The 12,606-nt window shown below is 37.5% G+C and overlaps 1 protein-coding gene across 2 annotated transcripts in view; it reads right to left on the bottom strand.

The window, feature by feature from the left end:
• Positions 1-432: 432 nt before the first annotated feature.
• The window catches only part of SPSB4 (splA/ryanodine receptor domain and SOCS box containing 4), a 243,419-nt gene continuing 231,245 nt past the window's right edge, over positions 433-12,606 (bottom strand). For both annotated transcript variants that reach the window (XM_039342464.1, XM_039342463.1), the window contains exon 3: positions 433-2,409. In XM_039342464.1, the coding sequence (XP_039198398.1) occupies positions 2,282-2,409 (128 nt within the window). In that variant the 3' untranslated portion in view covers positions 433-2,281. The remainder of the gene's footprint in view (positions 2,410-12,606) is intronic.

Genomic DNA, 12,606 nt, shown 5'->3' on the forward strand with positions numbered 1-12,606 from the left:
GAACTTGCACTTGAGAAAGAATGCAGTGCAAATAAAAATCATACAGCTTCAACTGTCAGTAAACTCTACTCTTCTAATGTAGTGTAACCTGTATCATGAAGGGTACTAGAAGTGGGTAGTTGACACAAAGAACTCTGCCAATGAAAACAGGATGAAGCCAAAACTGAACAAAGGGAGTAGACAGACCTTACTAATAAATAAACTGTTTAAAACTGAAGCACAGGACTTTATGTCACAGAAGATGTTTTGTACCTTATTTTCTTTCTGTAAACAGATTTTTTCTAGTTCTATTCATTTTTCCATAGAAAAGCATCTGTATGAAATATATTGCAAAAAATGGCCAGGCAGAGAAAAAATGAACAACTAAGTGTTTTACTGTAATATGCATGCAAGTAATTTAGTATAGAGAAAAAAGGAAACAATATGCTGATAGTCATTTGGACAGTAGAGTTTATTAGAAATATCTTCATTCTTCGGTGAATTCACATTAAAATATGCTGAAGGCAGCTCAATCAACATTTGATATCCTGCCATTACAACAACTTCCAGTTAAAAACTAGTTCATGATCAGGCAGAGAACTGTGAATGTAGCAGAAAAAAATTACAAACAAAAACAGTTCCCTTAAAAATAAGTTGATCCTGATAAATGAACACACATTCTAAGCAAAGGAGAAAAAGATGTAAGAACAAAAAAATTCCTCCCTATTTTTGAGAGAGAAATTCAAAATGTAATACTCAAAGTGTGACAAGATAAACAAAATGGTATAAAGTTACATATTATTGTTCCTTGCAAGTTTTAAAACAAGTCATTTATAGGCTAACTTTTCCTGTTTCTGGAACCATGTGTTGCCTCTCTGAGGGATGTCTGGTAGAATGCCTGGGGTCTGGAGGAGGGGAGTGGCAAACAATAAAACATGTTGCAGTATAAATCCTGCCCTTATGTAATTGGCTGTGATGCTATGATAGCATGTGTTTTGCCAATTTGGCATGGTGTTAGAAATAGATAACAATTTCAGAGAATGAGGTATTCACATAAATATATGCACAAATGTATGAGCCAAAGCATAGGGGCATCTGAACATTGTGGAACACTCATCAAGACCTTGGATATTCACATGAAGGCTGGCACACAATTCTGGCAAAGGGCCTGGCTATCTTTTGAACTCTGGGAATTTCTCAATGTACATGGAGTGGGTTAATTCAAGCCTTCTTATGTCATAGGCACATTACAGGAAACTTGGTATTTGGAACTCAAAAAGTATATAATATAATTAATAATAATGTGGTCATGAATAAAAAGGTGGCATGATTTTTGATAAATTAAAATAGGTCTGAACCAGAATACCTGACCTAAAACCAGTTAAACTGGAAAAGACTAATTTGAGTAAATTTTATCCTACTGAAGAAATAAAACCAAAAACAAATTAAGAAAGTCAACTAACTTAACTAATTTGTAGACTGAGCTGAGTTGCTTTGGAAAACAAGATCAACTATCTTGTTCAATAATGTAAGTTAAAATATGGCAGATAATATATTATACCAAGAATGTTATTTTCTGAAAAAGCTGAGCACCTAAATGTAAGAGACCACAATCTTCCAGTACCAATGAGGCTTCTATGTTCCATGTGCAAAGGTCCCCAGTGTCTTCCTATGGTGCACACTAGATGTGATGTGTTTCCTGCCCGAGCAGGGGGTTGGACTAGATGACCTCCAAGGTCCCTTCCAACTTTACTACTACTATTATTATTATTATCTGGAACATTTTCTTTCCAAAATGAGAATAAATAGATTGCATGAGTAAGAAATTTTGCATCATAATTGATATTGTAAGAACCCTAATTATTTGATATATCAAGTTCCAGTATTTTGAGAAACATCAAACAGTGATTATTTCTTTCACATGCTGATACTGTGACCTATATAAAATAATATTCTTCTTTCATGAACACTAGTTTGGGGAGTTGTATTGCATCTCTTGCACATTAGGCACATATCCAATATTAGGTCTAACCTAACACACATATCACATTTGGCTCTTACCTGTGAAAACAAGCTTTGGATTCTGCATAACGAGGCTGTGTAACAGTATAGGCAACAGTTATTCTACTGAAAGAACTAAATAAATTCAACATTTTCACATTTCTTAGTAGTCTCCATAATCTTCTGCTATGGTTTATTTTTTAAAAATGTAAAAAATAATTAAATAACACTCAAAATATCCACCATGAAGATTTAAATTCTGATGTAAACAATTTCTACCATTTAGAGCTCTAGAATCATATTACTGATATTGTAAATAATTTTTCAAAGATTGAGGCAAAGGTAGAGTTTCTATATCATGCAGCCGTTCTCGTCCCAAAGCAAAGCGAATTGATCTTCGACACAGATCCATTAAAGGTAGAGGTTCAGCTGAAAATGAAACAGAAACATGTCATCATTTTCATTTTCTTATCCTCATTAATAATAAAAATGTAATAGTAAATGAATAATGTCACTTTTAAAGTAGATCTTTTAAATAAATGCATATATGATGAACTCATCATTACAGAAGAAATCTGCTGTCATGGAAGTAAGTAGGGAAAATAAGGTAAGGATAAGTATTATGTATGTTCACTGCCTTGAATTATTTATTTAAAAATAGCAGATTATATATAAAATTGCAGGAGCCAATCTGAGTCGGTCACTGGGATCAGACATTTTGTCTTTCGAGTTTTCCGACTTGTGCTGGAGCTCCCATCCTCAAGGAACTTCGAGCCTGAAAAGTCGAAAAACAAAAACTCTGTCCCAGTGATCGACCCAGATTGGACCCTGCAACATTATCCTGGAACACGTATTTGTATATATAAAATAAAATTAAAATATTGTCTATTTCTTGGAGCAATACACCTATAAGCATTTAAATTAAGAAAAAAAACATATACAATTGATCAGGATTTTCAACCTAGATAGAAATTGCTTGAAGACTTAAAATACAATACTCTCTGCAGCTGGACTGAGATGCCTGACCTTTAAATGTTATATTTGTTTCCATTTAGGAAAAGAAACTAAAATGTAATTGAACTTCTAAAAGAACCTTTTCAGTGCAGGGTGACTTTCCACTGAGGTGCTGAAGTAAACAGAAATGACACTTTCTCTCTGACATCTCAGCTAATAAACAGATTTTGTTCATATGAAAGACATTTTTTTCTTAAATAGCTCTAAAACAATTGCAAGAGTATCAGAGACAAAAACATTCAATACTTGAACCATAATTTTGTTTTAAAGCTTGCTTTCATTTCAGTATCTGTCCCCTCCCTCCCAAAATAAAAGGTTTTTTTAGCTTTTACAAACAAGGAATAAAGTTGTGCTATTAATTGCTAATTTTGTAAAGAATCTATTGCTAATTGGCCTGGGTAGTTCTCACATCAAACACTGTATGACTTGGGTGTGCAAATTGAATGTAACCACTTAATATTTTTATGGTTCTCACGTTAAATGTTCAAACATTGTTATCTACATGCAAATCCTTAAGATTTATAAAGAGCTTTATTGTGCTTAAAGACAAAACACAGAGGAAACATTTCATTATGGGGGGAGAATATGTCATAGGACACACTGCACTTTCAGCATTCTGGGACAGAACAAGACAGTTAAAATGTCAAAATGTTCTTGACATATCAAAAGCTCTTTCAGACCCATTGTAGGTAACAGTTCAGTAGTTAATGTTTTGACAACTATTGTACCAGAATGCTGAACTGCACTTCCTAGTAATTAAAACCAAAATTAAATACAGACCAAGAATTGATTTTTACAAGTTACTACTTGTTAGTAACTCCAAAATTAGCAAATTTATATATATAGCAACCATTTGTGATTTACCTTGTGACATTTTTAGTAGATTCTTACAAAGTTGTTAGCACAACCATTCCCCAGCAAACAGATAAAAAGCAGTTATCAAAAGAAGACATTAAAAGTAGCAATTACCCTTATCTCTCAAATGTGTTTAATACCTTCCCCTCCCCAAGTGTTGGACAGGATATTTGTTTTAAAACAAAAAAAAGTTCTGTGTTAGCCATAATTAGAGTCAAAGTGTTATGTAGGTTTATATAAAATATATTAAAAAAACCAAATTTGATAGAAAACAGAACACTCCAGGGAAAAACTCCTAATTATATTTCTCTATTATATGTACATAGGGAAAGTTGCACAGATCCTAGATTAGTGTCAATTTTCCTAAGTAAAATAGACGGGAAACATGAATGGATGAATTAATTCTATTTTATGATAAGGCTATATTAACAGAATCTTGCCAGTCTTCGCAGTACAAACTTCCCACCATCACTTCCTAAGTTTCTTTCCCTGTTAATTCTTTGAGGGCATCTCCCCTCTTTGCTTGATTGTTTCCAAGGAGCATCTCTTCTTCCCATTCCCCAAAGTCATTCCACTACAATTAGTGTCTGGATGCTATTTTAGACTGAATACAGAGTACTTTTCTACTTTGTTTTTAGCTTTCATTGATGTTCCACCTACAGACATCTCAGGACACAGAACAACTTAATTATCGGAATGTGCTTTATTTGGAGTTGTCCTTTCATGTGATCCAGAAGGTACAGAGAGTACAAAATGCAATAGCATTGTTGCCTTTATATGTATTCCATTCCTGCCATGTAACACTATTTTTGAACAAGCTGCACTATGTGAGATTTAAGATTTGACTTTTGAATAATTGAGATCATGATATCTAAGTGACTGCCTTATTCTATTGACATCTGTCTGACTATTTTGAATCTCATTAGAGGGCCTCTTGGAAGTACTGCATCTTGAGATGGCTATCTGATATCAACCAAAAAGAGGTACTGCTTAGGTTATAGTAATAACCCTTACCTAGTTTGGATTTTTTTAAAATTGATATCTATTTTCTCTAAATGTGAACCATCTATTATCTTCCTGCTACCTGATAGATAAATAGACAAAATTTCAGTTCTTTTTAGAACTCATTGTTAAGATGCTTTAATAAAGATACTGCTGAATCATCTGAAATGATGTCAGTATGCTGGCATTTATTTACTGATACATTTTTAAAAAGATTCTCTGTCAATTCCGTGTTATCTACTTAGCAGATAAATATTTTACTTTTTTCCCATTCTGAATAGCTCCCTTGTATTTTTTGTGTTTGTTTGTATATTTTTCTATAAACACTACTAGCTTACCAACTACATTTCTCTAATTACATAAAAAACATTGAAGTAATTCTTAATCAAGACCTGATCTTGTGAATAGCCAATCTTTGTATATGCTCTTTTTCCATATAAACTTTTAAACAGACTTTCTCCTCATTTAAATTTTTCCTTAGAAAAAAATATTTCTGTTAAACAGCTACGAATATCCTGTAATCTAATGCTGAAAAAAGTTTAAGGTGAAAAAAAGAAGTTTTTAACAGTTGTCACAATCATTCCAAAGCAAGAATGGGCAGCAGAATTTGAGAAGGATATGGAGTGGAATGCATTTAATACAAGTAATTCCATTCCTCACTATAGGTGGGAATAGGACTGGGACAATGATGATCTGCCCTGAAAGAGTGGGACAATATATCTTGAAGGAAGTGAGGGTGGAAGAAGATGAGAAAGTTTTTATAACTGGAAGAAGAAACATCCATAACCTGTGCTATGCTGATGACGATAATCTGATAGCTGAAAATCCAAGTGTCTGCAACCTATAAAGTGAAAATTTGACTTTGAAGAAACAGGTTAGAAAGTGTATTGGTAGTTTTGAATTTTTCTGTTGGAGAAACCTTCTGATAATATGTACAAATGGATCATTGAAGGAAAAAACGCAGAGTTTTCACTAAGGCACAAATGATCAGGCTCAAATTTTCCTACTTTGGACAGATTATATTATGACCTACCTCTCTGAATAAATCTTTAATGCTGGAAATATGGAATGAAAGAAAAAAAGAGGATGACTAGTAACAAGGACTTAATTAGAGCAATGATGAGTGCACTGCCGGAAGACCTGTAAGACCAAGTTGGGAACAGTACCTTTTGGAGAAAAATTAAGCTAAAAATTGATTAGTGATTGCTAAGAATTGATAATTTAATAACTCGTCATCATCATCACTGGAACTGTATTACCAAAGTTAGGAAGGTCAGTGTAGATGAAAACTAAAGGCTGCTAAAAACAGAATTAAGAATCGCCATTCTTTTTATATTTCTTTTGTAAAATCAGTTAGAATTGGTTCCAGCAAATCTTTTGGAAGCTTAATGCCATTTACACTGATGCCAATAATGGGAGAGCAGATGCTTGAGGATCATTGACAGGAGAAAAAGAACACAGTCATCTACTCAGAGAAATGAGAGAGCCACCAGATAATTTTTCAAATATGGTACAAAGCCTATTTAAAAAGTGCCATAGTTTATAAGTCTGCAGCTTTCAATACTTGCTGACAGTATGTGGCTTGAAGATGAGAATATTTATGACAAACCTGTTTGGTAAATGTACATATAAATACATAAAAGTGACCTCTGGCATCTTTACAAGACAAAAAAAATGGATTTGTACACCTTTAATATGAGAAAACCTACGATTAGAAGAGAGTTAATCTAGTAAACTCTAAAAAGTTTTGAAGAAACATGAAAATTGATGGCAGAAAAAGACCTAGTGGTCCATCAAGCGTATCCTTTGAGTTTTTTGTTTCTTTTCTTTTTATTTATTTTTAATTATTATTTTTAAAATTTTATTTATTTTTTAATTTTTCTCAGATGATGGAGATGTGTTTATGCCAAGCATGTTTAAACTCAGTTACTGAGTTAAACTCTAGACTGATCCACTTACCTCCACTGGAATTTGGTGCCAACCTTCCATTACTGTTTCTGTGAAGTAATATTTTCTAACATTACTTTTGAACTTCTGTTAGTTTGAGGTTATGCCCCATGTTCTTGATTTTTGCTTACTACTGAAAATACTTCCTTCTAGAACTTTACTGACACCCTTAATATATTGTCTAATCTCTCCTGATATTTTGTCCCTCAGATCTTGCAATATTTTTGTTGATCATTTCTGGAGTTTCTTAGTCTTATCATTTTTTTTAAGTGAGGTCTTCACATATTTAACATATTTCAGAATAGTAATAGGACAACAATCTTCAGAATAATCATAATAAGACAGTTTGTTCAGAAAACAGAAATACCAGCTTTTAAAAAATCTAAATATAAAATTTTCAATTAAAGGGACAATTCTTAAAAACATCACTCACAGATACATAGTTGGCTAATATTAAAATTATGATAATAGGCTTAATAAGAATATGACATGCTGTTTTAAAAACATGTTTTATAAACAAAAGAACTATGAATTTGATGTTATAGCACAGATATGGAAAATCATAGAATTAAAACTTATACAAACTTATAAATCCCGTGTTTTTCCTGAACAAAAATAACCTACATTGTAAAATAAATTATGAAATGAGTATTCAGACACAACAAAAACGAAACCATAACCTTAAGAATAAAATGTGAACTTGTAATGTTAGTCTATATACTTTGTTTGCCACACACGCTCTCCTTCCAAGTTCTTCCATATCATAGTGAGAAGCTACTCACTAAGATCCAGTTATCAACTAGCAACAATAAAGTAGCACTTTAACATCTAGACAATTTAGGACAGATGAAATATATACAATACAGTCATATTTACTGTATATATCAATATATCTATTTATATAATATCTCTATCTCTCTATCTCTTTTATTCTTCAAATTAGTTTGGTTCTAAACTATATCCATACATTCTATATTGCATTTTTTTCTTAAATGTCTCATCCAATTCACTTTTCCTTCCTTCATTTGTTTTACAATATGAACCTCACTGATCTACTTTATGCACTTTAAATCACATCAATGATGTCATTTAATCCCAAAGATTCAGCATCCATTCAGTCTTAATTCTGATGTCTTATTTTCCCACACACATATACTTCTTAATTTCCTTTTTCCACTGCATTCAACATACTTTTCTATTTCTTCTAACTACACAAGTTTCATCTTCATCACATTTGTTTGGCTTGTGCTCAGCCAATTCCTTTTCACATGTACTGCTGCCAAGGATAGCTGTTTTCTCTCCATTCTGTACTTATTTTTAAAATTATTTTATTACCCAAGATGTAACTTTTATCAATTTTCTGTATTTTTTCAGTTCTCCCCTCCCCCATGTATATATATCACTCCAGATACATAGTTGGCTAATATTAAAATGTGTGTGTGCGCGCGTGTGTGTGCACATGTGTGCGTGTCATATACACAGTGCTTTTTTGTAAAAAAAAAAAAAAAGGTGCCGGAATTCACACACGTCACACAACCCGCCTTGCTTACCCTACAAGGTTCCATCCAAAAAAGGTACTGGAACTCCATTCTGGGCATTATATGACAAAAAAAGCCCTGCATATACATGATTTTGAGTACATGGCTCTTAATTAGGTATATAATTAAAAACTCATGTTTCCTGTGAAATATTCTATGGCTTTTTTTTCTTTTCTTCTTACTGCTACAACAGTGCTGTGGTGGGAAGGGAAAGGTTCCTCCACACAGCTTTCTTGGCAGAAGTATGTAAGTGATTTACCATTGTTCTTTTATGATTTTTTTTTTATTTTCCTGTCTAGTCAATATGGTTAGACCCATTTAATTAGTTTCATAACCTGCCAAATATGATCTCTACTGAAATGGAAAGCAACATGTTTTATGCCAAAAAGAAAAGGTTAATTATTGGATAAAATTCTGGAGAAACAGATGACAGATAAGCTACCAAAACAATGGTACAGATATAAAATTACTTGTACAGTAATGACCTCACAAAAGTTCATGATTCAACATACTTGTAATATTGTGCATAAACACAGAAGTCACAATCAGAAGATAAGATGCTTTTGTGTAGCAATCTAGAGTATTGATCCATCCCACCCAGTTTGGAATGTTCTAATTTGGGAGAAAAGGGTTTCATTTATTTTTTTTAACACAGAAAAGCAAATAAATAACATACATAATTAATCACAATACAGAGACAGAAAAATTATTCTTCCTTCTCCCAATAATTTAATATGAGTTTTGATAAGGTGCAGTTGTGGGGCAGAAAAAAAGATCTTATTTAATATTTAAAACAATATTTACTTCCTTAGTGCACAGGCCAGCTATGGAAATCTGTGCTACAAATAACAGTGATGCAACTTAATGGCACTAAATGGTGATTAGACACACATCTGGAGAGAAGGGGCGTTGTCTTACCTGAACACCTTTTCTCAGCATGATGATGGAGAATCCATGAATGGGTCTGTCTTCCTGCCCAATTAGACTAAGTCTGTCAAACTTGCCATGCCTCTCCTGGGCCAGAAGATCTCCCAGTCACTACGAAGGCGAAGCTATTGACGACAGTGTGACATGTTGGCTCTCATACCCCTGACACAGGACCTGACAGACACTAAGGGGTGGGTGTGGATTCTCCATCATCATGCTGAGAAAAGGCGTTCAGGTAAGACAATGCCCCTTCTCCAGCATTAAGATGGAGAATCCACGAATGGGACATACCAAAGCCGCCATGTCCCTATGGGAGGGAATCAGTCTGGGCCTGTGTCCCACTTTGTGGTACTACTTGCTGTAGCACCCACCGGTCAAATTAGGCGTCTGTGGAGGCAAACCTATCCAGCTTATAATGCCTCACAAACGGGGAAGGCGAGGACCAAGTTGCCTCTCTACAGATATCCCCAATGACACCTGTGTCACCCATGCCATGGATGTTGCAGTGCTGTGAGTGGAGTGGACAGTAATATGGCTTGGGACTGGCAGGGAATGCGACTGATACGCCCCTGCAATGCAACCTCTGATCCACCTGCCTACAGTGGAGGCAGAGACCTTCTGCCCCATAGAAGAGGTTTGAAAGGAGACAAAGAGGGCTTCCGACTTGTGAAAGGATGTTGTTCGCTTAATGTAATGGCGTAACGACCTGTGGACGTCCAAGGTGTGCCATTGATTTTCTAAGTCATGAGATGGATGAAGACAAAAATCTGGCAGGATTACCTCCTGCATCCTGTGAAATAAAGTATTTGCTTTAGGGATAAATGACGGATCCAATTGAAGGACCACCCTGTCAGCATGAAAGATGCACAGGTCATCTCTGACAGAGAGAGCTGCCAGTTCCGAGCTGCGTCTAGCTGACGTGATGGCTATCAGGAAAGCTATCTTCATGGTTAAGAACCGCAGTGTACAGGTTCTAATGGGTTCAAATGGTGATGAGGTAAGGGCCTGTAAGACCTGGGGCAATTCCCAAGAGGGAAGTCGATGAACCATGGGTGGTTTGGTATTGGTCGCTCCCTTGACAAAGGAGCGCACCATGGGGTACTGAGCCAATGGCTCTGAATTGTCACATGTGAGCACCGTGGATAGAGCTGCCACTTGTCTGCGCATAGTATTGGATGCCAAACCCTTGTTGATCCCTTCCAATAAGTAGTCCAGAATTCTCGGGATGGTAATGGCCGAGAAATCCAATTGGTTCTTTGCACACCAGTGACAGAAACTCCTCCATGTAAAGTCATAAATCTGCCGGGACGCTTGGATCATAGTGATTATATCTGACGAATAGGACTCCTGTGTCAGGAGCTGCTGTTCAAGTGCCAGGTGGTTAACTAGAACCACTGGGGTTCTGGATGTTGCAGAGCTCCCTGGATGAGTGCAATGTGACCTGTAGGAATCCTCCATGGGGGAGAGATGGAAAGGCAGTGTGGAGCAACCAATATCACCTCTCCCATTCCTGCAGTATTTTCTGGATGACTGCCGGGATCAGAGGGAGAGGAGGAAAGGCAGGTAGCAGGTCCCCGGGCCATGGGTACGGGGACATCCGCCTTCTCCGCCCCTGGAGATGGGAACCAGGAGAAAAATTTCGGAAGCTGGGAATTCTCCAGAGAGGCAAACAAGTCCAATACCAGATGACCGAACCTCTCCGATATCTTCCTGAAGAGATCGGAATGCAGGCGCCAGTTGGAGTGATCCACTGTCGACCTGCTTAAGAAGTCCGCCTGCTGATTTGCCTCTCCCGATATATGCTCTGTGCTGAGGGAGGAGAGTTTGGTCTCTGCCCAGGAGCCCAATGACTGGGCTTCAGCCATGAGAGACCTGGAACGGGTACCCCCTTGCCGGTTCACATGGGCTTTCGCTGCCACATTGTCCGTGAGGACTAGGACATGTTGTCCTGCCACCATGTTGCTGAAGTGGTGAAGGGCCAGATGTATGGCTCTGAGCTCCAATCAGTTTATATTGTGCTTCAGGTCTGACCGGGACCACCAGCCCTGAGCCAACTGAGACTGTCTGTAGGTGTGCTCCCCAGCGAAACAGACTGGCATCTGTAGTCAGGGTGAGCCGGACTGGCTCCTTGAACAATGAGCCTGGCTACCACTGGGAGGTCCACCACTGAAGGGATCTTAGGGTCTGAAACAGAACCCTTACCCTCTGGTTGGAGGAGCTGGTGCCCAGGCTCAGGTTCCTGGAGTGTAGTCTCGCCCATGGCACTATCGCCATGCAAGAAACCATCTTCCCTAACAATTGGGAAAGGATAGCCAGTGTAACTACATGCTCCCTTTGGACCTGGAGGACCAGGGCTCGGATGCTGTCCTGATGCTCCCACGATAGATAGACCTTTCATTGTCTTGTGTCTATGATCGCGCCCAGGTGAAGGAGACAGGTTGAGGGAACTGTCTGGCTCTTTTGGAAGTTCACCGAGAACCCGTGATCTTGGAGGGTCTTGATGGACAAGGCCAGGTCCGACTGATCTGCCTGAATAGAAGGGGACTGGATGAGGATGTCATCCAGGTAACATTGAATGCGTACCAGGACTAGCCTCAGATGGGCGCCAGTGTTGCCAAGATCTTTGTAAATACTCTTGGAGCCAACAAGATATCGAAGGGTAGGGTTCTGTATTTATAATGGTGGTTTGTGTAACAGAACCTGAGGAACTTCTGATGGTCGGGAAGGGTGGGAATATGCAGGTATGCTTCTGTGAGGTCGATAGATGTCAGGAAGTCACCCCTTCTGATGCTGGCCAGAATAGACTGGATGTTTGCATTTTGAATCTTTTGTAAGCAAGATGAGAGTTCAGCCCCTTTAGGTCGAGTATTGGTCGAGGCCTTTGGAACAACTAAAAGGATGGAATAGAACCCCCTGCCTAGTTGTCCAGCTGGTACTGGTTCTATGGCCCTTATCTCCAAGAGGTGTCGAATGGCCTCTCTTATGAGGCCCTTCTTGACCAGATTTTTTGACGTTGAACAAGAAATGAAACGTTCTGGACAGTTGGATATAAATTCCAGGAACAGGCCACACCTGATGGTATTGAGGACCCAGGTGTCTGTGGTGATGGTCTCCCATTTGTGAACAAACAGAGTCAATCTGCCACCTATGGGAGAAGCTTCCCTGAAGTCACTTGGATCTTCTGAAGCAGTGGTTCTCAACTGTGGGTCGGGACCCCATTTGGGGTTGAACAACCATTTCATGGGGGTCGCCAAACAATGCAATCTGCCATTTTCCCCCCTTTTCCGTAGCTATGCTACTCCCTTTTATTCTATTGGCTTTTGAAAGCCAATAGAATAGACTC

Source organism: Crotalus tigris, unplaced genomic scaffold (genome assembly GCF_016545835.1).
Source record: "Crotalus tigris isolate CLP2741 ecotype Arizona unplaced genomic scaffold, ASM1654583v1 scf7180000017792.2578787, whole genome shotgun sequence".
Lineage (NCBI taxonomy): Eukaryota > Metazoa > Chordata > Lepidosauria > Squamata > Viperidae > Crotalus > Crotalus tigris.